Source organism: Trachurus japonicus, chromosome 11 (assembly GCF_045865225.1).
Source record: "Trachurus japonicus isolate A0001 chromosome 11, Traja_1.0".
NCBI lineage: Eukaryota > Metazoa > Chordata > Actinopteri > Carangiformes > Carangidae > Trachurus > Trachurus japonicus.
The window spans coordinates 17,727,661-17,755,521 of record NC_140917.1 but is presented as its reverse complement, the minus strand read 5'-3'; the positions used below and the strand labels follow the sequence as shown (position 1 = coordinate 17,755,521).

The following is a 27,861-nucleotide window of genomic DNA, read 5'->3' as shown; positions in this document are numbered from 1 at the left end:
CAGCCCACCTCGGCGACACTGCGCTCTGATTGGACAAGAGGTTCGCACGTCAGCTTCTTATTGGATTTCCGACGGGTCAATCACGGGCTAATGTCAATGACGTCGATCGTACACTGGGTACACTGTATCGCCTGGGTGGACAGTATAGTTACTTCTACATTATATGGAATAAAATGCCGAAGATTCATGTAAACAGAGACATCGCTTCAGCGTAATTAATTAATGCTTCTTAATTAAGACGGGTCACCTCTGGAGCGCGTGGTGGCAGGTCTATTTTCGATTTTTATCAGCAATATTTCAGGGTAAGTGGAGTGATACATTTCCTTCCTGCGTCTTTTTTCATCGCACAGGAGCAGACCTGGTCGCTTTATTATTTAAATGTAGCAAAGTAATAAGCAACAGCGTGTTGAAATTATGTTTTAAACAAGAACATAGTTCATCTGAATGCAATGTATCCACAATGCGATTTAAAGTAGTGCGGGCTCCAGCTCGCATAGCCGAGTTATATGGAGAGTGTAAGGAAGGTAATGGCTGTCGGTCGGACTCGTAACTAGAAAATTGTGAAATGGCCTTTTTAGAGTAGCTCATAATTTGCTCTGTGCTTCAACCCCACTTGCGGTGTCTAGTAAGACTCCTTCACGTTTGGTTGAAACGAGGACACATGGATCTTCCAACCTGTCAAATTAGAGCCTGTAGGGTACCTGTCTGCCGTCAGTGGGCCTACTCAGTCTCTAGACTCCATCTGTCATAATGTGGATAGGATAGCTATGAGTCCTGCTCCGACTTTGTCATGAAACTGTGTCATTTTTTAAGCTCGTGTGGACTCCACATACCAGATCTGACATGGTCACTACTAGTATATAATGACATTAGGGAGAAAACAGACTAACTGCACATGTGAGAGAGCTATTGTTCAAAGCTGTTCACCCAGCTGCATTTTTTCCGCCTCACTCAAACAAGCCTGAAGAAAAATGATATTCCCCTGCACTGGTTTAACTTTGTGTGTCTGTGTGTTGACATGATGAGATTTAAGTGTTGAACTAGCATAGATTTTGCAGAGAAGACACAAATATGAAATAGGTAGAAGGGCATTTGCATGTCACAGTAGGTGTTCTTAAAACATATAGCCTAACAGCAATCCCAGTCAGACTCAGTCTAATTAGGACACTGATTGTGGTTCAGTATGGACTTGAATGTATTCAGTGGCTGGCTTGTGCATTGGAAATTAGCAGCCATGTTTTCTGTGCCATCCCAGGGTAGATACCAAAGCTACTGGGCTTAGAAGTAGGCCAGTTTGACGGAGAGATCCACCACTGTGTGCCATCCTACATACAGATGGATTCATGTCAACATCTGTAGGTAGTGGGTTAACTCACTTCTCTACCACCAGCATGGTTACTGCAGATTTTATTTAGCTTTTAATGGCCTAAAGATAAGTCCTGAAATTACACCTTATTGTTTGAAATGGAGAAGTGCTAATTCTTTGCTAGCCTTGCTGCAGGTCAACATATCGGCTGCCTTAAACCTTCCTATCATCAACAAAAGTGCTGTATTAAAAGGCCTAAAATAACAGTGTCGAAGCTTGCACTTCCTATGGATAGGAGCGAGAGCTGACAAGGCTGCTAGTGGTTGCCAAGATGAACAAAATCATACAGAGGGAAGTCCACAGCAACTATTCTTTAAGACAGCATTGGGCTTTTCAATTGCATCATATGCAGCATGGAAACTTCCATCTTCCATCTACTAGGATAAACTGAATTTCTTGAGTTTTTGTGATGAAGGAATTTGAAGATGTCACCTTGGACTCTTAGACAAAGTGGTCTAGAAAATAATCTGCATATTTACTGCTGATTACAACCATATTTTGAGTTCTATTATTGTGTAATGACTGAAGGTGACATAGTGAAAATATATTAATCTTTTTTAAAATCTTGTCAGGTGTAAGACTCGTGCAAAGTCATACAGTAAGACGATATGAGTGCAACTCCATCTTGTCTATCTTATCGGGGCAGTGATTGAGCCATTAAGGCCACCCTGAAGCCCCATCTCTGAGCTGTGGATGGGCAAACCCCACTGCAAGTCACGTTTGAGGCTCCAACCATTATTTATCTCAGGGCTTTGGCACATTTCATTGGCTAGTGCATAATCCTCTAAAGGTCAGTGCCACTAATTACACTACTCCAAAACGAACAGATGCCTACCCTGAGCTTGATTGCGCTCTCCTTTGTCAGAAGAATATTCAAAGGTTGCATAACCATCACTTGGATAATTTGAATAACATGCATGTTTTTTTTGTTGTTGTTTTTTTTCTACCAGAGTGACCAAATGCCTCTCCTCTTAAGATAATGAGGCACGCTGGGCCCAGCCAAAAGTCATACATTTACCACCATAATACTCCTCTATCTAATGTCTTTGGACGAGTCTTTCCATTGACTTTTCAACTGTGTTTTCTGCTTCCGTTGGTCTCCTGTTTGTCACAGAGCAAGCTCGGTTTGGTTGGATGCAGGGCTCAGTTTTAGCCAAGCGGCGACCTCATTATCTTGGCGTCCAATCAGTCCTCCGGCCAGCTCCTAATTGAGCCATCAGCGCCTTAAGGGGGAAGAGGAGGGATGAACGTGTCAATTACAGTAATGAGGGGACAGCCATGCAGAGGGCAGACAGGGAGAGGGAGGCTAGACACAAGCCTTGCAGTGTACCCCCATTCTGGTCAATTCAAGCCTAATCAAAGAAAATATTGTAGCCCAACTGTGGCAAAGTTAGTAGAGTCAGTGAGGAAGAGCATTTTTTAATCATTTATCCCTCAGGCAATGGGAGATTTCTAAATGTCTTGTTGTGATAATTGTTTGGAGTTGGTTCCAACAGTTATAGCTAATGAATGATGATCTATGAGGATGCCCAACACTGCTGTGAATACAGATTTAGTGTCGGAAAAGCTCCGTCTTGGAACATAACAAACGGCACCATGGAGCATCATGTTAGTTTTCAGCCTATCCAAATTAATTGGTACTGTGTATGTGATGTTTTTTGATAATGGCCATCAATTCAGGGCTGTTAACACTTTGAATGTCTTTTTTTTTTGTCATTGTTGTGCTCACAGATATTTTTTTTTAACTAGTTGTGACCCAGTAGACAATAGTGTCCAAAACATTTCAACACTAGACCCTCTAAAGCAGTGATTCCCAACCAGACATACTATGTGGATGTAAGTGGAAGAACTTCTACCCCAGGGAGAAGTTATTAGGTGTTTCCTGGAAACAGCTGATATGACAGTTAGTCATTAAACTAATTCATTTATAAACAGGAGTTAATCAGCAATGATTTTAATAATTAACAGCATGTTTCAGCATATTTTAATTCCAAATTTCAGTTTTTTATAGGTGAAATCTTGGTGGTTGCCTTTTTGTATAATTGTATAATCAACATCTGCACATCTCAGGGTCTGCATTACATCGATCATACAACTAATTGTTTGGTGAAGAAAATAAACCTATTAATCACTATATCACAGTCACAATAATTATTAGTTGTAGGCCAAGAGAGAAGCTTGGATACAGTGCTAAAGCAATTATTAGATTAAAAAGAAATCTCCAAAATATCCGTAGAAAATTAGTCACCACCCTTTTTTTATTATTCATTTGGCAGGACACTTTTGTCCAAAGTGGTGCAAAATTAGCTGCTGATGTATGATAGTTAAGTGGTTATTTAGGGCAATTAACAAGCAGAAATGTCAAAGATTCATCAGTTCCAGCTTCTCAGCCGTGATGATTTGGTTTCTTCATTGCTCATGCTACTGTAAATTGAATACATTTGAGTTTTGAGCAATACAAGAACCCAAAGATGATTTCCTTTTCTGATAACCAGTAACCACTTCTACCATTAATGAAGCTTGAATGTGAAAATGTGTTGGATCTTTTCATAATTTTTCCTTGTAAGGACTAACAAGCATTCAGTAATTCAAAATATGCCCAGATTGTTTTTCTGCTAATCAAGTAATAAACCAATTGTCTCATCTCAAGCTGTATCCCGTTGTCACAAAAACACTCCAACAACAATAGGCGGACTTCACAGGAAATACCTCAGTTTCCAACCAACCTGAGTCAATTGTCACAGCTTTAAAGGTCGCAATTGCAAATTCAATTGAGTTTGTGATTATCACTGCTGTTTAGTTGATGCAGAGAGAAGATCTCATAACATCGCTGTGTTTTTTATATGAAATGTTAAAAATTACAATCAGACTGTAAGCAAAAACCAGTACCAATCACACTTTAAGCTGTTTCAAATACTGTACAATAATGTTTTAGATTAGTGCAGTGAAAACCAGTGAACGAGCTGGATAAATGGTTGAAAATCACAGCTGTACCACTCTTGGTGCAAACTTGACCAAACTTACTGGAAAACAGAAGTCCATGTATTGAAAATTTTTATGTGCAACCACAAATCCATGCCACCCACTGTCGTCTCCGTGGTAAAAATGACTATTGAACAATTCCTGGAAAGCCGTCCCATGTTTTGAAGGGGTACTTGACCTCCTCTGATTGACCTGCGGGTTCACACAGGCAAAAGTGTTTGTGAACACAGTTACAAAGCACCAATTATCACTATTATTATACATGTTATTATTAGGCCTATATCTTTATTCATATTTGAAGTTGATCAGCAACCGTGTTTAGTTGCATTTTTTTCAGGGTTGCTACATGCTGCTGTCGATGTAATACATGGCACCGATAAGTGACATTGAGATTTTTTAGAGCTGAACCTAATATGTTGGATTTTATTACAACTTCTGATTAATTCTCAGTCTGGCCACTCTCTGAAGTGTTGAAATGTGGTTTAGTGGTTTGTGGTGGCCCCATGTGCACTCCAGTGGCGTTTTCATTTTTTCCGTCTGGCCTAACAACAATCCCACAGGAAAGCATGGACGTGGAGGGTCATGACTGGAGGGAAAACTTAACACAATTGCCACAGGGCTGTGTCTGTGTATAGGAGGGGGCATGGGGGTTGGAGATTTGGTTTTTATTGAGAGAAAGATGTAGAAAGAGTGAAATGATGAGTTTTATTGCAGTAGTTTTCACTACAGCGCTGGGACTGGATTGAATTTTGCTTCGGGGTCCATTTACAGGCAGGCAGCGTCTCATTTTTTACTTCCAGGGGTGTAGGTTCTCTTACAAACGAGTTCATATCCCTCTCCCTCGCTGAAGGAGATTGAACATACACAGACCAAACATCAGAATCAAATCACTACTAATAATGTCAAGCATGAAACTGATTAAATGGGTTTAGTCGCGTCACTTGAAATTGTACTTGCCTAAGACCAGTTAATAATAACGGAAACAAAGGTTTAGGGCCTGTAACTAACAGTCATAACAGTCAGTGGGAATAATGCCCATCAGAGTCCTAGGTGACTTGCTTTATCCAAATACTCAAAGATATTCAACCTACAATAAAACAAAACGGAGAATAGCTACTTGCCCTCACATGGGAGATACTCCAACAAGATACATTGTTGAATAGTCAATTAAAACATGATAAATTCATCCTTTAGAATAGTTGTTAATCATCTGTGATTAGGCAGCACTTGATTTAAACCACCAGAGTGCCCCCCCCCTCTCCAAAAACAAAGCACCAGCATTGCACTTGACTTAATTTAACTGTTGAAGCTAAAAGCAGGATTATTATGATTAATTGTACAGTCCTGCTGCAAAACTAATTTGAAGATAATTTAATTCAATATGTTTGCAGGAATAAACAATTATTTTCACTCCCAATAGGCCAGACAGGGTGTGACATGACCACGTGAGTGACCAGTTTCCACTGTTTCAAATACAACTCCACCTTAAGCAGAGGGGACTTATCTCTCAAGTCTTTCTTATTCATCTTTTCTTCATTATTTTCATTTCTTATTCATAACCCTCAGATGTTCTTACAAATATGAGGAGGATTGTTAAATATGGCCAATATAAAGAATACCAGACAGTGATTCAGTGTGTGTGCGCACACACACAGTGCAAGCCAACCAACAGCGGAGCCTACAAAGCCTATAGTCATTAATATCCTCCAGCTGATTCTGAGCAACTTCAGCGAAGTAGACAATCCCTCTGTTAGCATCAAGGTATTCAGTCAAACATGTTTTTGAGATTTGTTTTGTTGGTTTGGAACAACTTGAATCCAAGACCAAAATCTGTGCAGGTTTGAGAGCAACTGTAGAGACGACTTGACTTTTTCCTTTTGCCACAGAATCTTTAAAGATTTCTCCTCAGCTGAGTCCTGTTCCCTGACATCCCTCTCACGTAGAGCTCCTCTGATGTTTTCCATCAAAAAAAAAAAAAAAAAAAAATTCTTTCAGTGTTGAAGCGCTACATTTGTGAGAGAAAAAAAGCTTGCTGACTGTGTTCTTGTACACAGTCTGATGACTCGCAACATTTAAGTCTCCATGTGGCTGCAATAAATTAGTTCTGCCATTGATTAATCATCTTTCAGTCTACATAACTTAATCGTCAAATAGATGAACAGTGTTCATAAGTGGCTCAAGCAGATGTTTATAGCTTATTTTGTATGTTATGTAGTTATAAACTCAATGCTTCATTATGTAAACAGAGGTGTGTTAGTGTTGACAGTTTTGATTTGATCAATGACTTCATTGGCAAGAAAAGTAATTCATATATATGTACTTTCTGGATCGATTAGTCAGCTCAGTAGATTTGTAGATACATGTGCAATTGTGCATATCTTTATCTTGTGTTCCAGATCCAAAGCTGTAACACAAATAACATTGAATTTAGCCATGATTCAGGCAGCTTCCTCCTCTAAATTCACTACGAAGGAGGTCGAAAATTATTCTCAAATCTCAAAAGTGTCAAGATCAAGTCAAACATCTGTTGAAGTGAGTGGCCTTACCCTTCACACGGTGTTTGTTGATGGCAAGGCTTCGAATGAATTAAATCTCTGGTGCCATGTGCTACATGCTGTCAAGTGTTTCAAGGCTTGGAACGGCCTTAAACATTGGAAGAATTTAAGCTTTTATTTTGGTACCAAGTGTTGACTGGCTAGATATCTTAATTGTCAGTGCCTCCCTGCCCTCTCAGTCAGACAGCATTGTTGTCTTCATAGCTCTCAAGTGAACGTGACTGAGCAGCACAGATTACATTGTCTTTTCATGACGGAGCTGGCGACAGCCGTGGTGGGATTGTGTTTCCAGGTCCGTCCATCCGTTTCTGTAAAGCGATACATCAGGTGCACCCCAGAGGGAGTGTCGTAATGCACTTGAACTCAAGAGGGACCCGATTAGAATTTGGTGTCAAAAGGTCAAAGAATCAAGGTCACCGTCACCTCACACCGTTCCCATTCCTGTCAACATGATGTATCAGGACCGTCTGCAGGGAATTTAATTTCATTTGGCACAAATTTCCACTTGGACTCAAGGATGAACTGATTACATTTTGTGAATCAAAGGTCAAAGATCAAGGTCACTGTGTCCTCTCAAAACATGTGTTTGGCTGTAACTTAAGAATTCATGCGGTAATTCTGACAAAATATTAGTATCGTGAGTTAGGACAGATATTGAAGTTGCAACCTGACAGATCGAGACGACCACACGGTTGTAGTTTTCTGTAAATTCTCTAACACACTAAATTATGTAATGTGTAAATAATGTATTTCTATAATGTATCTCTCTGTCTTTGTCTCACGCAGGAGAGAAGTGTTGTCCTCCTCGCCACAGCCGCTGCAAACAACTTTGTTACTTTTGTCCCTGTTGAACAAACGATGAACTGAGGACCTCCTCAACCTCACGCATCTCTGCAGCCCCCCACTCTTCACTCGCTGCTCGTCGAAAACAGGACTCGACCACGTTGCCTCAGCACACCTGGGCAGAGAAATGTGTGTGTGCGTGTATCCTCTGATGCATGACTGTGTGAGTGTTTTTGGGCTGAAGTAAGAGGTAGTAGTCTGCACTTTGTCTCTCAATCTCCGAGAGGCTCTTCTCTACTTGAGTGACTGCGACGTTCGTCTCCACAACTGCAAAGCATCATGGGTAGGAAAAAGATTCAGATCCAACGGATCACTGACGAAAGGAACAAGCAGGTGAGTCACAGTTCATCTTTCTTCAGGTTTTCTCTTTGGTACCTATTGTGATGTATTGTACAGTATGTCACAGCAAAGTATATTCGTCATAGTCGTGTATATATATATATATATTATTTATTTTTTTAATCTATTTTTTGAGCTTAGGGTTCTCAGTAGTAGTTCTCAGGTTGGTGTATTTCCAAATGCTAATGCCAGTTGGTTTTGTTACACAAATTGCAGCCCTTCTGCTCATTGTATTAAAACAAAAACAAAAAAAAACACACAAACATTTGATTTCATAATCTTTTTCTAGTTCTTATATGATTGCATTTGCTAAGAAAGATGTGTAAGAAGTGTCCCCCTGTACTCATGTGTTCACCATATATCTGCATGAATATGTACATCTTTATATATATCCAGTTGGTTAATAATGGGTTTATATCCCAAAATAGACTCAAATTATGAAGAAGAAATAAAATAGTACATAAAAACATATTCTTCTTCTTGTTTAAGGTCATAAAAAATTAAATAGTTCAAGATCCATTCAGAAACTGCATGGGAGCTTTTGGTTTCAGCTCACGATCTTCCTCTAGATGGAGTTTGTAGATTTGTAGAGGTTCAAATTTTACTTTCTTCTTTGTCCATGTTAGCTTAAAGGGTAGTGAGGTAAATGCTCTCCTCAGTCTACATCATTCAGATCATTTTCAGCAGTAAAAGGTCATTCATAACGAAACACACACTGTCCTCAGGAATTTGCAATTTTCCTGTCTCTTATATTGTTTCATTTCTCATTACACGTCTTCATTGCATGAGGCTGCTGCCCTGATTCACAGTGGGGAGGGTGTTGGATAGGTGATAACATGAGTCTGAGTTCTTCGGTTTCATCACATTTCCCTGATGGTCTCAGTCCTGCATGCCTTTTTTTTTCTTGCTAAACACACTGTCATGTGGCAGTTTTTTTTCACAAGTGGCTTCCTTTCAGCGCTTCTGCCATACATCCCAGATTTGTAAAAGCTGCATTGATTGTTGCTCTGTTGGACAGATCCACGCTCACAGCTGTGAGCTGTTCAGCTCCTCCAGGGTGGCTCTTTTTCTCTCCCTGACCAAGGCTCTTCTTGTTTGCTTACAAGGGTCTGATGATTCGTTCCACAAAAATGTTAATTTGGTATCTTAAGTTTTTTTCCCCCTGGTATCACTGTTTTTGTGAAGCATCAAGAATGTTTTTTTGCATGTTTTAATTCCAATCCCACCTCCTCACAGCTCCAAACTCCAGTCAAATTGTTGTACTGTATTGGACTGATTTCTTTGTAGCACAGTTTATTTCATCATGTTAAATTGAAGAACTCTAAATATTGCAAGAGATTAATATGCAGATTGAACTCCCTAAAACAACCTATAAACAAACAAGCAGTAAAAAGGTTAGCTAAGATACTGCCCTTTTCACCAGGAGAATTGAAAGTGCAAACAAAACAAATGGGTGGGGAGCTGGTAGAATAACTGTAGACAGTAACTTGCACATAACAGAGATGCAACATTAATGACTTCCACACTTTCTGGGATTTTTTGAGGTATCACAGAGAGTCATCAGTAATTGCCTATTGATTAAAAAAGTCTTAGTTGGAAGACAGTTGTGTAACTGTAGTGCAAGTGAATAGCTATGAGTCATAAAAGGTGCATAAAAAATGAGGATGCATCATTCATTGATGCTGACTCCAGTGTGTTTGAGTAATTGTTGTGACAGCACCAAAAAAAAAGAGATAGCCATTTGCATACTATTTGTTGGATATCTTAGACTGTCTGTCTGCCAATAATGTTACTGCAGACATTTCCTTAATTACCAGGCACCAGAAGGATTATTAATAGGTCATCAGCTCATTCTTCCCCTAGATTGTGAATTACATCAAGTGTAGATAGCTGTGTGTGTGGATAACAAATGTATGGATGTATGGTCCCCACCTAAGACTGATGCAGAGGGAAAATATGTGTTCCACTTTGTTAACCCTGAAAAAGAAATGTGTGAGACTCTTGAATTTCAAAAGGAGGGTGACAATAGTTAGCCTCGTAAACCAGCCTCTCGCGGAAATGCATTTCATTTCATTTCTCTGGAGAGTCTGGCCTCATCCCCCCTGCAAGCGTTTGGGCTGGGCGGGAGCTGGGCGGGAGTAGTAGCAAAGACGGTTTAATATCTTTGGTAGTAGCGTTGACAGACAACCCCATTCAGCCAATCAGCAAGTTGGTGTAGTGACGGGGCTTTGCACCAGTCGGTCCCTGATTGGCCAACGTGCTGTGTCAATCACAGCGGGCGACGCTGATTGGCTCGGCCTTCTGAGGGTTTCAGTCCAAACTCTTAGAATGGGGATGAGGCCAGACTCTCCCTCAGAATGAAATGAAATGCACTTCCGGGAGAGGCTGGTTTACGGGGCTAGACAATAGTAGAATTAGCCTTGACAAATGACTCAAGTCCAGTCTACTTAACAATACTTGTATATCTCCCCCCACCCTCTGCTTTCCCTTAGGTGACATTCACAAAGCGAAAGTTTGGCTTGATGAAGAAAGCCTACGAGCTGAGTGTATTGTGTGACTGCGAAATCGCTCTGATCATCTTCAACCACGCAAACAAACTGTTCCAGTATGCCAGCACCGACATGGACAAGGTCCTGCTCAAATACACAGAGTACAACGAGCCCCACGAGAGCCGAACCAATGCAGATATCATTGAGGTAAATGATGCATCACACACACAGTGACTTGTTTTTACTAATTCAGGGAGACTGAACCCTAAAACAGAGTTAAGATTCAGTCAGTATTTAAAACATTAACATCTTAATTATAGTGGAAACAGAAGGAGTCTAATAATAGGTTTACTCCATTAACAATTGACTGGGCTACATGTTTTAAAAGTGAGATCTGAGAATGCACATAAGCAGTTACCATTCAGCTGACACTCTCAAAAGTTTGAAGAAGAATAAAAGGTTTTATTTTTGAAACGTTTATGTGAGAGTTACTGTATGCACTTATACTATGGAGGTATTTGCCAACAGTATAATTTTTATGTGAATTTTGGAAATCCTAACACACAGATGTACTCAGAACAGTTGTGTTATGAAAACTATGATGTATCTGCAGTTTGACTGATTGATTTTACACAACCCTTACTCACTCATAGACATTGAGAAAGAAAGGCTTCAACGGTTGTGACAGTCCTGAGCCAGACGGGGAAGACTCTATTGACCAAAGTCCCCTGAATGACGACAAGTACCGTAAGACCACAGAAGACCTGGACGTTCTCTTCAAACGCTACGGAGTAAGTTAGATGACCTATACAAGTTTGTTATGATCATGTGTTTGGGTTAAGTGTGTCTAAAGGAAACAGCTACTGATGTGAAGTTCCTCCTTCTGATTGTTTTGCACATTTTTTTTTCACTGGGAGCTTTGCAGGATGTCATGAACTTTCAGTTACTATGATAAGATATGACACTTTTTTTTCCCAATCTCATTCTATATGCACAGCCTTTATTTTCACTGCTTCTACTTTAGTTTTACCACTATAGGACGATGCTAATGCTCCCTTGTATCTTTTAGTGTAATTAAAATTGATTCAAAATCAAATTATTGCTAGTCTTTATGTTGAAGTGTTTTATTTTTTATTTTTCTTTAATGAATATGAGATCTAAAGTTATAAATATATGGTGGTCATATACAGCTCAACTGTCCATTTTCCTGCGATATGGAGCAGTAAAATAGATCTTGAGATTTGTGCTGCCTGATAACGAGCTCATTGTTTAGCTGTCCCTGTCTGTAAATATACAGGCACCTGTTAAAGGATATAAATCTCTAAGATGTGCTGCATACTGCTGTCTCTGCACCAGTTGGCAGACGGACACATTTTGGCAAATAGCTGGGTGGGTCATTTAACAGTAGGACGTGGTGGAGCCCAAAAGCAGAGCTAAAAGACGGTGAATATTGGGTTTAATGTTTGCGAGGTGGCCAGAGACACATGTCTCCAAATGAACTATGCTGTTTCTGCTGCAGGATGTGTCAACAAGCAGCTGTTTTTTCACACTTGTTTATTTTTTTCACGCTTCTCACTTCTCATTTTGCAGCAGCCAACAGCTCCAGCCCAGACGTTTTCTATGCCAGTCACAGTCCAGGCGTCCAATCAAAGCACACTGCAATTCAGTAACCCTGGCAACGCACTGGTAACTACCTCCTATGTAACATCATCGTCGCTCACGGATACCCACCTCCTGTCACCACAGCAACCAGCTCTTCAGAGAAATACGGTGTCTCCTGGGTTGCCACAGCGACCAGCCAGTGCAGGTGAGCGAGCGGCGTTCTGCTGAGTGCGGCGAACAAACAAATATCAGCAGAAAAAGAAACCTACAGTAAATCACTGTCGACAAACGTTCAGAACAAAAATGTCTCCTTTAAGTTTAGTAATATTTTTGTTACTACACCTCATGTTCACCTCCTTAAGAATTACTACTAATAATATTCCTGTTACATTACTGTTATCAGTTATTAGGTAATCACAGACCTAGCGTAGAAGCTGTATGTATATGTCTTCTTATCATTCCTTCTAATGAGCTGCTTTATTCCTCAGGGAGGAGAGCACATTCCTTCACACCAGACTAATCTACTGTGTGTGACATTAGCTACAACTACTCCTACTCAGATTTTTAACCTTTTGAATTATTAGTTTAATGCTTTAGAGAAATAAATATCCACTTCATCAATGTAGTGTTGTTCTCAATCAGCCAGTTGAGCTAGTGACCAACTACAAGTATCTCAGCACTATAATTGATAACATGTTTAAATTTGATATGAACTGTGACATGCTTTGCAAAAAAAGGTCAGCAACGCCCCCTTTGTTTGAGGAAGCTCGCCAAATTGCAGATAGATAGGAGCCTGGGGGAAATGTTTTACAATTCCTTCATTGAATCTGTGAACAAGAACTCCATAGGGAGAATCGTGCAGGTAGCATCTAAGGTAGCTGGGGTGAAATTCAGCTCTATGGATGAGATTTTTCTTCTTTTTTTAAAAAAACTCTATATATATTTAGCTTTTTTTGTTAAACAACAACCATTACACAACAATGCAAGTTACCAAAATGATGGGAGGTGAAAAATGAAATAAAAGTAGGTGAAGTAAAATAAAGTAAAATAATTAAAAGATAATAAGTAGAGGTGGGGCACACCACTCTGGTTGCAGCTTTCATCACTGTCCATTAGGTCTGCTGAGAATTCGAATCGTATTTTTTTCATATAATAATAATACATTTATTTATATACACAATCCATTTATGCCACCTTTGGTCCAAGGTCTTTCATTCTGCGACAGTAAGTCAGTTTTTCCATCGAGTAAATCTCCTCAACAGTATCCAGCCACTGTCCTGGACTTGGAGGGTCACTTTTCAACCAGTTTCTTGTTATGGCCTTTTTACATGCCATTGAAAAGATACAGGTCCTTCTTTTGAATAGTACCTTCTAGTCTGGATGAGATTTTTAACATCCAGGTGCTTCAAAAAGCAAAGTCTATTCATATGGATGTTACTCATCCTCTCAAACCTGAATGCAAGCTGCTTCCTTCTAGTTTTCCATCTAGCTGTCCCCCCTAGCTACCAAAAACAGATACAGGGAGGAGGAGGTGGTTGCACTGCCTATATTGCTGCTATTTTACATTTGTACTTGTAACTATTTATTATTACTTATTCTCTATGCACTTTAATGTTGTACAGTAACACTTGGTGTATCTGCTGTACCTTGCTGCTCACATCCTGTATGTTTAATCATGTATGTCTTATGTTTTGTCAAATGTGACTGTCGAATGTGTGTCTGCTGCAAACCAAATTGGCCTTCAAGGGACAAATTAATAAAGTGAAGTGTAGTGAAAATATTAAGCATCACACATCTGGTGTCAGTAACTGTAGCTCCTAATTACTGAGGAGGATATTTTTTGTAGGTTATTCTTCCAGATTCAAAGGTGAACATGATGTGAAGTGAAACAAAACAGAGTGCAGTGTGCAATAAAGAATAATTATTAGATCAAGAGTAAAACTATCAATCAGAAAAATAAAGTGAAATAGAAGATGTACTTGTGCATCCACTTTAAACATACCTATACACAATTAAGGATTCACATTTAACTCTTTGTGGTAAACATTTAGAATGTGTTTAAATTGACGGCTCATAGCCAGTAGGAGCTTGATTGCATCATAAATTCGTCCTTTTAGAGCTGCACGTACAGTAAGACGTACACAGCTACAATTTTCACTACATCATTGCTTCCCCATTTGTTAGATTTTACCACAAATAATAGAAATGTGTGTACTTTATTTCAGATAATATTGGAGCCCTTTGGGAGCGTCTTTCAGGTTCTCAAGTAGTCGTAGTCATTGCACTGTAATAATCCTCTCTATTCATTTAATCTTTTATCAATAGGTGCTCTTCTTGGAGGCGACCTGAATAATTCAAATGGAGGATGCCCAAGTCCAGTCTGTGAGTACTATTATATGTGTTGAAAGCCTGAGCTGTGGTCTTTAGTTATGTCTTCTGTTCTCCTGTTATCTGTATTCAAGGGAATCATGGGATGCCACCAGTAACATCAACAGAAAAACATGGGATTCCCAGCACATCCCTTTATACGTGTAGTCAAATTTATAGAACATTATGTAGAATTATGGCACATGTCTGCGTCTTTTATCAGCTGGGATTCCTGTTAGTTCTTTGTTTTCAGTGTTTCCATAGGAACATTTATTAAAAATTAAACAAATTTTGGCTCCAAAATTTGCCAAAATGTAACATTTCATACAAAATGTTGCATAAGATTTTAGATTAAGTCTTGATATAAATACACGTCTAAAACCAAAAGGTTTGAACATCATCTATTTGGGTCTGATTAGATGAGAATTTTATTGTTAACGACATTTTGTTGGCTTCTCACAGACTTTTATTCTGTCGACATTGACATGCCTTTTAAATTTGGGAGTCTCTCAGAATAGACGAGAAACCTTTAGAGGATTTTTTTTTAACACAACTTTGAGTGTGCACACAGCATCCGTACCCCGCTGCCTGCATTCACCTGTTTGATTTTCCTATTGATTTCTGTCTATTCGCACCTCTGTCTCCCCGCAGCTAATGGATACACCAGTGCCAGGGCCTCCCCAGGCCTCCTCACTGTTTCCAACGGCAACAGTCTGGGGAAAGTAGTTCCGGCCAAGTCTCCACCCCCACCTCCCAGCCCCCAGATGGTCAACAGCCGCAAGCCAGACCTCCGAGTCATCACCTCACAGGGCGGAAAGAGCCTCATGCAGATGGTGAGCTTAACCAAGCCGAACTTGAGCTGTCTGGGTCCTTTTAGTTAACATTTTGATCCTTGAAAGAATGACACTTTAGAGGGGCAGAACTGTTCTCACCTCCAAGAAAAAGCTTAGATACTGTAGGTGAGAAAAAAAAGAAAGAAACTGAGGATAACAAAGCAAAAACATACCTTAATTTGACACCTATAGGAGATCCGATCAATCAGGGACATGAGGAGATAAAAATTATTTCAGCTTTGTCTCCGAGAAGTTTGGATTCACCTGCAAATAAGTGAGATGGAGAATTACACAAAAACAACAGGGAATTTATGTTGCTGCATAAAATGAAACTGAAAAATGATACTGTAGGTAAAACATTGTGTTAGAGGCTGTTTCTTTTGTCTGTAGCAGACCTGGGGGCAGAGATTTATGCTTCACACTAATGGTCTAACATCTCTTTGTTTACTCTGGCAGAGTTTATTAAGTCTTGGATGATTCAGCCAACTCCCACTGACAGACTGATAAGATTTCTCATAACTTATTATTTTCATACTTCTTTGAACTGAAGACGCAAACATTTTTAATTACGGCCGCTGTTCGACAGTGTCTGCTCGCCACCAACAGTTGTAGGGTTGTATAAACATATTTTCAGTCTAGATTGAAAGTTCACTCCTGACTTTGGAGACAGTAGTTACCAAAACAGCGTCAATGGAGCTTTTGATGATTTCAAACATTCGTATTTAGCAGCTCGAATTGTACGTCTTGACTCTAATGCTGCTTTAATAAACATTTTTCATTTTTAGATTTACATTAAGCACTTACTTCAAGGTCTCCTACTGCACTGAAGCTGTAGTTTTGCCCTCATTGTAAGTCTGCAAAATGAGTAAATAGTAATGTAAAGTGAAAACACGAGAATGTGAAAGGTGTGGCCCTTCATAATGATCCAACAGGGAATTATTATTAGCAGCTATAGAGCCAGTTGTTTCTGCAGTTGTTGGTGGAAAACAAAAACACAAGATTAAGGAGAGGGAATATGAATAATTGACTTCCATTCACCAGGTGACCAGAAACATGACTCCAAATGAATGGTAATGTTGTTCCATATCTGTTTGATGTATAAATAGACACTGTTGTGTTTACAGCTTATTGCTGTTTCCCAGAGGGACCAAAAATCAGTTGTATTGCATCTTCTTCCATTACTTTTTCCATATTGGGACCTTAAGTTCAATCTTGATCTTTGAAACAGTGGAAAACTACTAAGGAAGATTTTGAGAGCTCCAAATCAGCTACAAAGAGGCTGTTGAGTCAACTATTTGTTTTGGGTTGATCTATGACGACTGTAAGCAGAGTGATGCTACTCTACTAGTCCTACATTTTCACCAAATAGCCTCCACAGAATTGTTTCATAATAATTAAACCAATAATATCAATTATGTATCTTCTAAACTGCAGTTAGTAGCTTCATTATAATGTTCATGACTCTATTCACAGTAAGTCACAAACCTGAATCAGAGTTGTAACCCTCTCTGTTACCACCCTTTGCAGACAGAGGATGAGCTGGAATTGGTAAACGAGGTGATTTTCTCCACGTCAGTCACTCGCATGAGTCGACAGCCATCGACTTTCCGCACATTATTAGCATGGTTACGATATCGTACAAGAGTTTTGTCATTGTTTCGGTCTTGCTCCACTGACATTTCTTGGGATGGTCTTGAGTTTGTGGTTCCCTCCTGACTGCATGTCGTTCAGGGCTCATGGTTGTTTTGTTTGAGCATTTCTGATCACAGTCTCTTCAGTGATAGTCTTCAACAGTCTGTGTAATGTAGACCTTGTTAGTAATGAGCAGATTTGTCCTTGAGTGATGCCGTATTCTTCCAGCAAGGGCCATTTACGTCATCATATGATACCACTTAAAGCATGGGTGTCTTTTCACTTGGCATTGTTGTAGGAAGAGCTACAGAGCATGTTTCCTATTCACTGACACAACCACCATTCTCACCTTTCACCAAAATAGTCAATTACAGATGTTTAAAAAACTAACTTGCATTACATTAAAGGCAATTCACATGATGCTTTTCCCCAGGTATGTCTTCATACACAACTCTGAAGCTTTCAGAACAAATGGCGCTTTATACAGTATTTCAGGACCGTCTCTTATTCTTTCGTTGCATTTTATTTTGAAATGATTAATCCATACAGACACCATTTGGTGACTGTGGGAATAACTAGGAACAACTATGCAATAATAATCCTGTTAATGATTTCAGTCATTTTAAAAATAAGTCATCTTGAATTTGGGAAAATTAGAATTAAAATGAACCAAAACAAAGTAATTTCTCACATTTTATTGACAAAATGATTGAGAATGAAATGAATCCCAAATTATAGCCCGAAAAACTGGTCCTTGTTTTAAAACGGTATCCATGATGCAGAAAAATATTTTCATCAAAAAAAAATTAAATTAAAATTAAATTAACATCCAACCTAGTGATTGAGAAAGCTTGTTATTCTGCAGAAACTTCTCTGAACTTAAGCCTGAATTTACTCAGAGAGAGGGATGGTGCCAATTCTCATTTCCCTTTTTACAATTCTGCTCAAAGTTGACAGGCAAGAATCTCATTTTCCACAGGATAGTGATTCATTTTCATCACCCTCACCCCACCGCCCGTCCTCACTTCTTCACAAAGGCAGTTAATTGAATCTGGTCCTTCTCTCCGGTCTATCTCCTCTCTCTCTTTCTCTCTCTCTCGCTCTGTAAATTCAGCGTTACAGTCATAACTCTGGCTGAATGTTTCCTCTCAGGATGATCAGTCTCACCATATAGAGGAGTAATTCCAGGCCAGAATTATTGCATCCTTGGTCTTTTTATATGGAGACCTTTTGTTTTTTCCTCTCACAAAACTGAGATTTCTTTTATCTGTGATATAATTCAGCTGAACCAGGCTCTGAGGGCTGTGTTTCCTCAGAGATTTGTGTCTTTCAGGCCATGTACATAATAATAAAACCTCATGGTAGCAGTCTCACGGGTCTAGCAGCATGTCTGCTGCACCTGTGTTGGAGAAACACTGAATATTTTGTCATTTAAATGTCTAACATAATGTAGAAACACTGAGCAGGAGGCAGGTTTAAACATCTTAAATCTTCTATTAGAGTGAATGATAGAATCATGAAGAAATGCATTTTACTATTGTGGAGAGCAGCCAAGCAGCATACGTACAGTAAGGCCTTTAGTGACATCCACTGGAGGAACATGAGATTAACTGCACATTCAATTAAAAGTTAATCACGAGTTCGTGTCACAACAGTTGAAGATAATTTACAGTGCTTCAATTTACCGTAGTAAAATCATGTGTCTGTGCTTATTCTCAAATGTTGTCTCATAATCTCATAAAAGTAGTATAAACAGCACATTTGTTGGTCAATGGATGAGTCAGTCAATAGAAAACCAATGTAAACTTTTATAATAAACAATTTGTTGTTTTAGTCATTGTTTTAAAGGGAAAATACCTAAAATAGACCAAACAGTTAATTAAGAAAATAATAGACAGGGGTGACAATAACTTTGGCCAGGACTGAAGGGAAGGAGATGAATTAAGATTAAGAGATTAAAATTAAAAAACTACATTTGATAGAAATAGTAAATAAAAATAATAATTTTAAATAGCCTTTGAAATAATTCAAAGCTTGTTAACTTAAAAGACTACAACTTTCAAAAACATCAACCGAAGGGATTACGTAAATTATAGTAACTGAGGGTTGAAAGAAAAAACTGCCTTTAATGTAATACATGTACACTCAGAACAAAGAGACTGTTTTTGATGCATGTCATCAAGAACCTTCTGACAGTAAATCCATCCCACTCTGAGATTTACTAGACTCAGTTCGTCATGATGAGTTCCACCATAAGCACATCGTCATCCCCAGCATGTCAGAGTTTTTTTTTACAGTAGAAACAAGTCTTAGCCTTCAGCTTCAGGTAACATGATTAAGTTGTTGTCTTTGTTGGAACTAACATTTTGTCCTCTTCTCCGGCAGAACGCCCAGCGGCTCGCGGCCGGAGCCCAGGTGGCACAAACCCTCACGACACCGGTGGTCTCCGTAGCCACGCCCAGCCTCCTGGCACAGGGGCTGCCCTTCTCCGCCATGCCCACAGCGTACAACACAGGTGAACAACACCTTCTGTATGAGCCGAGGGGGCGGGGGGAAATATGCGAGGGATGACTCCAAAAAATGCTCTATTTTGCATCCATCATTTGTAAAGATCAAAATCTGACAGTACTGAAAATAGGGATGTCACGATTACTTGTTTTCACAATTAATCGCGGTATTAAACGCCACAATGAATTGATTGCAAAGATTCCTTAATACCGTCACTTTCCGAAAAAGATTATGTCGGAACCGTATCGGCAGATGTGCGCTAAAGTAAAGGAAGCTGCACAGATACTGGTCCATTTATCTAACGTAACACTGAATTGGTGGGAATTTAAATGTTAGCGTGTCATTTGTAATTTAAAAAAATGATTAAAATAAACTTAAACAACTAGAGGACAATTAATGACTTAAATATTTCAAACTCTTCCCCTGGGGGATTAATAACTGGTCCTATATTAAGAGATTAGTAATGTAATTATATTTTGACTGTATTTGATTTTACACATTCATAGTGTTGTAAAATGTATCGATGCATAATGATCGTGATAATCGTAATACCGTGATTATTTCTCTGACAATAATCGTACCAAGAAAATCTATAATCATGACATCCCTAACTGAAAATATATCCTCACTTTGTTGTGGTGGCTCTTCTTTCAGAATACCAGCTGACCAGTGCAGACATCACCGCTCTACATGCTCTGACGTCACCTGGCGGCTTGTTGCCGACCAGCGTGTCCACATGGACACAGCAGCAACCGCAGCAACAGCAACAACAGCAGCAACAACAGCAAACACAGCAGCAGCAGCAACAACAACAACAACAGCAACTTAATCTCGCATCGCTCAGCAACTTGGTGTAAGTCCTCTCTCCGTTTTCTCATCTGCGCTGCGTCTTTTCTTCAGAGCGGGGCGGATGAAACGTTTCTGCCATCACTCACATCCAGCGCTGGGGGATGACGGTGGTGTCACGATGCAGATACGACCTGGTGGGATAGCTGTCAGTCGACTGATAAACCTTCTTAATGCTCAAATACTTTACCTTGAGCCAGCTTGCATGATATCCATACCATGACTGTATATGCAAACAATTCACATTCCTTTTTTAAGTGAATTGGTCTCACCAGCATCTCACCATCCTCATAACATCAATCTGAACACTATTCAGTTTTTCTGGAGTAGACTCTCATCAGCAGGATGAAATGATGCGCAGAGTCTGGAGGGAGGAAGAGAGATTATTGTCTCCGAGAGAAAGCTGAGTAATGCTATGAACAAACATACGAGTAATGTTTCATATAGTGAACGAGCCCCAGTTCTAATATAACACACAGCTCATGCGTGGGTACAGTTTAAATATATTCTGTGAACATGGAAAAGGTTTAGACTGAGACAAGTTGTATCTCCTCTTTCTTATCAAGACGTGACAGTGATAAACATCTTGAAATTACATTATATTAACAGAGAATCAGTTCAAATAAGTTTTAGCTTAGAGCTGAAACAATAACTACAGTGATGAATAATCTGGAGATTGAAATTGATGTTGAGAATCTAAATACAATATCAATATTTAAACCAGTATAATAATCATTATATTGGTTAGGCATACATGTTCAGTCCTATGCTGGTTGTTTGTGATGTTGCAGGTTGAGAACTTCACATCCACATTACTTTATCTTCTAGTCAGACTTAAAGGGATAGTTCAACATTTTGGCAAATTGGCCCATTGCCATAATCCCTATAGTTTTAGGAGTAGGTTCGTTACCTTTAATCGTCGGTGCAAGCTATTTTTAGAACGGCGGAGCAGAGCTGCGAGCTGCTCAGAGCTACGCTACGGAGGCTAATGGGATTTCTTGGTTTCCCTCATCAAACTCATCAAATACACAATCCAACAACTCCAAAACGCTCTCATGGACAAGTTGTAACCTGCACATTCACCACACTCTGAGATAATAACGGAACGTTATGAGACAGAGTTGTTTTCGAGGCAAATGCAGAGACTGCTTGATGAAAAACTGCCCCCGACGGGAATGCGCATCAGCGGTTTTGCATGAATTTACCTCTAAAACAACCCCGCCTCGTAACGTTCCGTTATTATCTCATAGCGTGGTGAATGTGCAGGTCACAACTTGTCCATGAGAGTGTTTTGGAGTTGTTGGATTGTGTATTTGATGAGTTTGATGAGGGAAACCAAGAAATCCTATGAGCCTCTGTAGCGTAGCTCTGAGCAGCTCGCTGCTCTGCTCCGCTGTTCTAAAAAATAGCTTGCACTGACAATTAAAGTTAACGAACATACTCCTAAAACTACAGGGATTATTTGCCAAAATGTTGAACTATCCCTTTAAAGTAAAGAAGCGAAAAAATACTCACAAACACAGAGTCACTCCACGTGACTTTAGTGCTGTTTTAAATGCTGGGCATCTTCCTGAGGAAGCTCAGCTGCTGCATCAGAGACAGTGTTATTGTGTAAGTGTGTGTGTCGTGTCAGAGCGACAGAGCGCCGCTGCTTCTCTGGTTGGGTTTTTTTCGGTGGCATGAGCACCAGATCCTTGAAGTGTGTTCTCTCCTCTTGTCCACAGCATGTGGGGCGTGGACAAACAGTGCAGCGAGCTGTCTAGCCAGGTGTCCAGTCTGGCTGCCAATCTGAGGTGAACAGCCACTACTAGTGTGTGCGTGTGTGACATGTCATGACCTTGTCTGTAGGGGGGGGTTTTAGTCCATATTGTAAGGCTTCTGTCTAAAAACCAAACACACAGTAGATGTTGCCATAAATGCAGCTGTACACTTATTTCATACACTCAAATAAATAAATGGTCCTAAAATAAACTTTCTGAACCTTTAACTTTTAATAATATGGAGGTTCTCAAACTTTCAAGATGAAAGACAAAGCATGAAATGGATCAAATTAAAAAATCTGGTTTAAATGAAATGGACATCATCATTTCTTAACATTAAGGATTCTTCTGACTTTGCGCTTTAAAACTATATAATTGATTTTAAGTCACAGATCAAATCAGAACTTCGTTCTCTATCTGTTTAAATGTGGCCACTTGGCAGTTATTAAAATGATCTCCTTATTATAGCCATTAACTTGTTTTTATTTTACTTTAGGACTGAGGACAAATTTAATAGTATTTTTTATGTAATTTCTGATGCAGATAATCTGATAACCTACAGAAGCTATATATCCATCTGTCACTTTTAGATTTTATATGTTACTGTCACGAAGATATTTGTGAGTTTCTTAAGACAAAAAAAACCTGCTTTTGAGAGATCAAACTGCAATTTACATATTTTCTTCCTTCCTTCTCCTTTTAAAGCTGTTGTTCTGTAACATGCACAAATAAAGTGGCCTCTGAAGACCAAACACATGCAGGAGGAAAAAAAATAATGAAACGCTGCATAAACTAAAATGCACAAGAAAAGCAAAAGCGCAAACATAAAGAGAAATGCAAAGCCACATGATTTGTTTTCTCACTTTGTATTTTTTTTGTTTTTTACTCTTGGTGTTATATTAATACCCCATGTTCCTTCAGTTGCCACACATTTGTTAGTATTTTAGCATTAGCAGAGAATTTCTTTTGACTTGCCCTAGTTAACATCCACTCTTGTGCGCACTTTTGTCCTTAAGGGGCCACCGTACACACTCGTACATAAGGCAACATTAGAGAGAATTTCACTCTCCTTGATTGACATGTTTATTCTTGTGTAAATGCTTCATGCTTTGTGTTTGTAAATCTGGATTTTTACTTGAACAGGGATAAAAATTCAGCAGATCTTTAGGCTCTTTATTATTAACATTATTGCCGTTGTTGAAGAAACCTTGCCTCGCAATAATGTTTCACACTTCTCTCCACACATGCCTTCTAATCCACCTCTTCCCTTTTGATTTGGGCTCCAACATTTTTTTCTTCCCCACAGTGTTGGCTCTCCGTCCAACCTGCTCTTGGGTAGAGATGAGTGGTTGGGCCGGTACTGTATCACACTTCCTTTTTCCTGTGTGTCTGTGCTTTTGGCTGGCTTCCCCCCTTTGAGCATGTCTGGTGCTGTCTGCAGTCAAACAGGAAAGAGACGTAGTTCCGGTTTCCGCCATGTTCTCTAACCCGAGATTATTTTCTGTTTTATCATTTGTAGTTTTCTTCACATCATGGCTGCTGACTCACTGCGAACCACCTTGTCACACAAATCATTTCATGCTTCCTGGGCTGTTGTGTTGATCTTGTGGGAGCAGTTTGGGGGGGGACGGGGGGGGATGTTACTTGTTACTTCTGCTTTGAAAAGGCTCAGAACTTGATTGGACTGTTGAATAATCGAGTGTGGCTTCTCCCTGTCGGTGCTGTGCCTTGTAATGTGAAGGTTTTGTCTTGACGCCAGTGGCCTTCCAGCTTTGTATTCGCCTTTTGTCAAGTGGTTAATCATTTTTTGTTTTTGTTTTGTTTTTTTTCCTTGCCCTTTCCTCCTTGTTCTGTCCCTTTATCTTCCATTTTCTTCCTCTCTCTTTCCCCCTCCGTGACCTCGTTCTCAGGCCGGTGACCCATATACCTCAAGGTGCCATGCTGACCGTCAACACAAACTCCAGCGTGAGCATCAAGTCGGAGCCCGTCTCGCCCGGCCGGGACCGCAGCACCCCCTGCCCTCCTCCTTCCTCCGCCACGCCGTCCTCGACCTCGGGAGGAGCCATCCTGACCGCTCCGCCGCAGTACCCCGGCTCCCTGCTGTGCCTGGAGCCCCCGACCGGCCGCTCGCCCGCCGACAGCGTGAGCAGCAACGCCAGCTCCTTCGAGGGCAGCGATCGCGATGATGCCGGTGGCGTTGGCGGCGGCGGAGGAGGTGCAGGTGGAGGCGGCAGCGCGGCCACCGGCTCTACGGGTCCCAACAGCAGATCGGTGCCGCCCGACTTCAGCCCCTCGGCGGAGCTGCTCAGGGCGGCCAACGAACCGGAGCAGGAGGGAGGAAACATCAAGCGCATGAGGATGGACACCTGGGTCACATAGAGCCTCCTCTCAGCAGCGCCCTCTGTGGAGTCACGGTGACACTTACAAACACCCACAACAACAACACACACACACACAGACACACACACCCACCCCCCACTCATCCTATAACACCCACTGCCCCAACCCCACTGCCATGTGACACTATCATCACTCATCTGCCTCTTTCCACGACTATTAAACTCAGCTGCGTCACCCAGATTCATAAGGCTTTGCCAAAAAGCAAAAAAAAACACAAAAAAATATAAATAAAAATTCTTTGGGGGGTCACGCTCTGAGTGAGGGGATGGATTAGTGCTCAGCTGGATATTTAGGCCCCTTCAATAGAGGGACAGTAGATTTTTAAAGCCTTCTTGCTTGAATGGACTCCCGTATAGTCATTTCTTTTGGTAGAAATGAGGTGTTCGACCTTTTTGCAATCTGACGAAACCATCGAAACATTTCTCTCTCTCTCTCTCTCTCTGTCACGTGGTTTCTGCATCACCTTCATGTATTTACATCAAGCTCTTCTACATTGTTCACAATGTGACTGGTGGCTCGTCAACATTTATGGAACTTCTGTCATACGACTCGCCACCGAGCTCCTGCGCTTTGAGATCTCTCTTTTGGATTGTGTGCCGTCACTTCCAAACTGCACTATTGGAAATAACTTTATCTGGACTCGTTTTGAGGACTGAAGCATCTGGCACTGAGCGAACAGACTCAAACGCCGCCTTTGGGCTGCCAGAGTTACCGACCTCGTTCGCCCACCCCACCCCACCCACCCAACCACCCAACCAGCCCCACCCGGCAGGCTCGAGCCCTCAGGTGGCGACTCTGCGGCCGTGGAGTCGAGCACCTTGCCAGAGTGCCAATATCAACCTCTCCTTAGGAAAAAAACAAAAAAAACACAAAAATGCCAAATGCCTCTCGCACACGGTGCAGGGACACTGACGAATGATCACTCACGGAAAAAACGACGAGAACTAAAAAACTGTCGATGGCCGTTCAGGCGGCTTTGAATTCGTCGTCACTCTCTCCTCAGACTGGGTGCTCCCCTCCCTCGCCCCTCCTCGCCCCCGCCCCCCTCGTCCTCTCACCTCATCTCCTCTGGAACTTGGATTGGAAATCGTTGCACCAGAAATCCAGCCAGTCACTCAGCTTATTACCAGGAGTAGATGCCATCACGTTAAAAAACATAGAATGAGTTTTTTGAGCCTCTGGTGGCTTTTTTCGGGGTTAGGGAAGTATTTGGTTCTTTCAGTCAAAGTGTTCTTTATCTGTTGGTATTTTGGAAAAAAAAAAAAATCTGTTTTGAAGGTCCGTTAGTCGTCCAGAAGTAGGAATTCTGACTTTGTATAAAAATCACTCCTTATACAAAAGCTTTGATGTCCTCTTTAGCTCTCTCTAGCTCTCCTTAGCTCTTTGCTGTGTTTCAAAAAGTGAAAGGAAAAAGACATTTTCTATATTTCTACCGCTTCAGTTGGCGACAAAGTACAATAGCTTTTCAGCTTCAACGACGTGTATGTACATATGAATATATTTGCATAGACTTTGCTAGGTATCCCTAAAAACAAGCAATGTGTTGATTCTCAGTGGATCTGTTTGCATATATGAGTGTGAATTTGATATGTTTTGAGCTACGGTGCAGGGGTTATGCCACACTAGGTAGTGCTGGTGGATCGGACTTGTTTCAGTAAACCTATTTTATGCTAGTGTTGATGGTGTGTGCACTTTCTGTCTCTCACTCACAGAGGCCTGCCTGGTTGTGGTGTCATCATATTCTCCTACCACACATTTTTAAAACCCACGATTGAAAGGAAAAAGGTAAAACTGTCCACTTTATCATGACGTCATTATTATTAGGACACTGCCATTCACTTATAGTGTACTGTACTTAAAGAGATAAGACACATATTGTAATCAGAGTCATGTTAAACCTTTTCCACATCACGCAGTCACAGTTGAAGCCTTTTTCACTTTGAAATTAAGTCAAAGAATCGGCTCCCAAAGTGCTGTGTTTGTCGTTTAATTGTATATTTTCTAGTACAAATTTGTTTTGTCTGAACCATTTCAAGTTGGTGTATGAGTGTGTGTGTGTGTGTGTGTGTGTGTGTGCGCGCGCAGGTTGTTCATACCTACAAACACAAAGTCGTCGCCCTGCAGACTGGAGTGTCAGCTGCTGTTTGACTGTTGATTATCTACTTGAGCAATCCCACACTTTAACGTCACTGTGGGCGAATAAGGCGGCTGCATTTAAGAAAAAACAAAAAAAAGATGTTAAAGTGTGAAACCCGACGTCTGACACTGACGCTGTGGGTTTGTGGAAAGTGCCCAGACAAAAAAAAAAGAAAAGAAAAGAAACATCACCGTGCTGTTTGACCTTTTCACATCAACACACGTCTCGTGCCAGTGCCGTTGATGCTTTTCTCCTGATCAGGTCGTTTTTCCGTCCCCTCATTCGACAGCATGGTGGGTAGCTTTTTACTCTGCTAACTTCAGGTTATTAGTGTTTTCTTCTTTTAAGCAGCACTGGAAAAAAAAAAAAAAAACTATTTAACCAACACTTTCAATAAATAGTGAAAATTTGCCTCTTAAAATTGTAAAAGAACAGTTTTTTTGGGAAACTCGCTTTTCTTACACCGAGTTTGATGAGAAGATTTGTACCATTCGTGTGAGTGTGTGCAGTGGGTGTGAAGCTGCAGCCAGCAGATTTGTTTATGAAGCTCACCTCTAATGCTGCCTTCCTTCACGTTATAGCGCTGTTGGGAGAGAGAGGACAAGTTTCCATCCAAATTCTCAAAACGAAAATTGTGTTTACATCCTTGGTTGTTGTAGGAATAAGACCGGCAGTAACGAGGTGAACGTCGGGGTCACCGTCTCATGTCAACACTCAGATTGGATCATTAGGAGGTTTCTTGCTCTTCCCATTCAGGCAACATTGTGCAGAGGAGTTAGTCCAGCACATAACCCACGAAAACAGCACAAATTGAGTTTTTTTTTCTCTACATTTTCAGTTTCGTATGGACATAATGTGTTCATTAGGAGCTTCAGAGGTTTTGTTGGATGAGCTGCGATAACCAGCTGCTGGCTGTAGCTACATATTCACTGAGCAGACGGGAGGACGGTAACGTTTCATCTGACTCTCAGCAATAAAGTGAATGAGTATAAGATCTCAACCTGTTCCTAACAAGTGACGAGTGGCACCGGCCCCTCACACAGCCAATGATCTCCCTCTTTTACCAACGCAAGTCATTTCCACTTTTACAAAAAATATATATAATAATAATAATTACTGCGTGTCGTTTTGTGGGCACTGATGGTTTGACTGAAATGTGACACCACACCGATTGGCTTTGGCATCCTGCCCCTCGCAGGTTT

The 27,861-nt window shown here is 40.5% G+C and overlaps 1 protein-coding gene across 6 annotated transcripts; it reads left to right on the top strand.

Annotated features, from left to right (window-relative positions):
* Positions 1–95: 95 nt before the first annotated feature.
* LOC146978619 (myocyte-specific enhancer factor 2D homolog) lies at positions 96–26,200 on the top strand. 6 transcript variants are annotated; one of them, XM_085791437.1, is made up of 13 exons: positions 96–302; positions 7,690–8,079; positions 10,578–10,781; positions 11,228–11,365; positions 12,165–12,381; positions 14,502–14,558; positions 15,195–15,376; positions 16,904–16,933; positions 19,394–19,523; positions 20,171–20,369; positions 22,087–22,155; positions 23,429–23,479; positions 24,033–26,200. In XM_085791437.1, the coding sequence occupies exons 2-13, from the start codon at positions 8,026–8,028 to the stop codon at positions 24,499–24,501; spliced, it is 1,800 nt and encodes a 599-aa protein (XP_085647563.1). In that variant the 5' UTR covers positions 96–302; positions 7,690–8,025; the 3' UTR covers positions 24,502–26,200. The 6 variants fall into 6 exon arrangements, with proteins under 6 accessions (XP_085647563.1, XP_085647564.1, XP_085647566.1 ...); XM_085791438.1 differs by lacking the exon at positions 16,904–16,933; XM_085791440.1 differs by lacking the exon at positions 23,429–23,479.
* The last annotated feature ends 1,661 nt before the right edge of the window (positions 26,201–27,861 follow it).

What these genes read in the sequence shown, in the direction of transcription:
- LOC146978619 (XM_085791437.1), top strand. Translation starts at nt 8,026, where the DNA reads ATGGGTAGGAAAAAGATTCAGATCCAACGGATCACTGACGAAAGGAAC. An exon ending in GAAAGAGCCTCATGCAGATG is followed by an intron (nt 15,377 to 16,903) that starts GTGAGCTTAACC and finishes CACCCTTTGCAG; the next exon opens with ACAGAGGATGAGCTGGAATT. An exon ending in AGTCTGGCTGCCAATCTGAG is followed by an intron (nt 22,156 to 23,428) that starts GTGAACAGCCAC and finishes TCTTCCCCACAG; the next exon opens with TGTTGGCTCTCCGTCCAACC.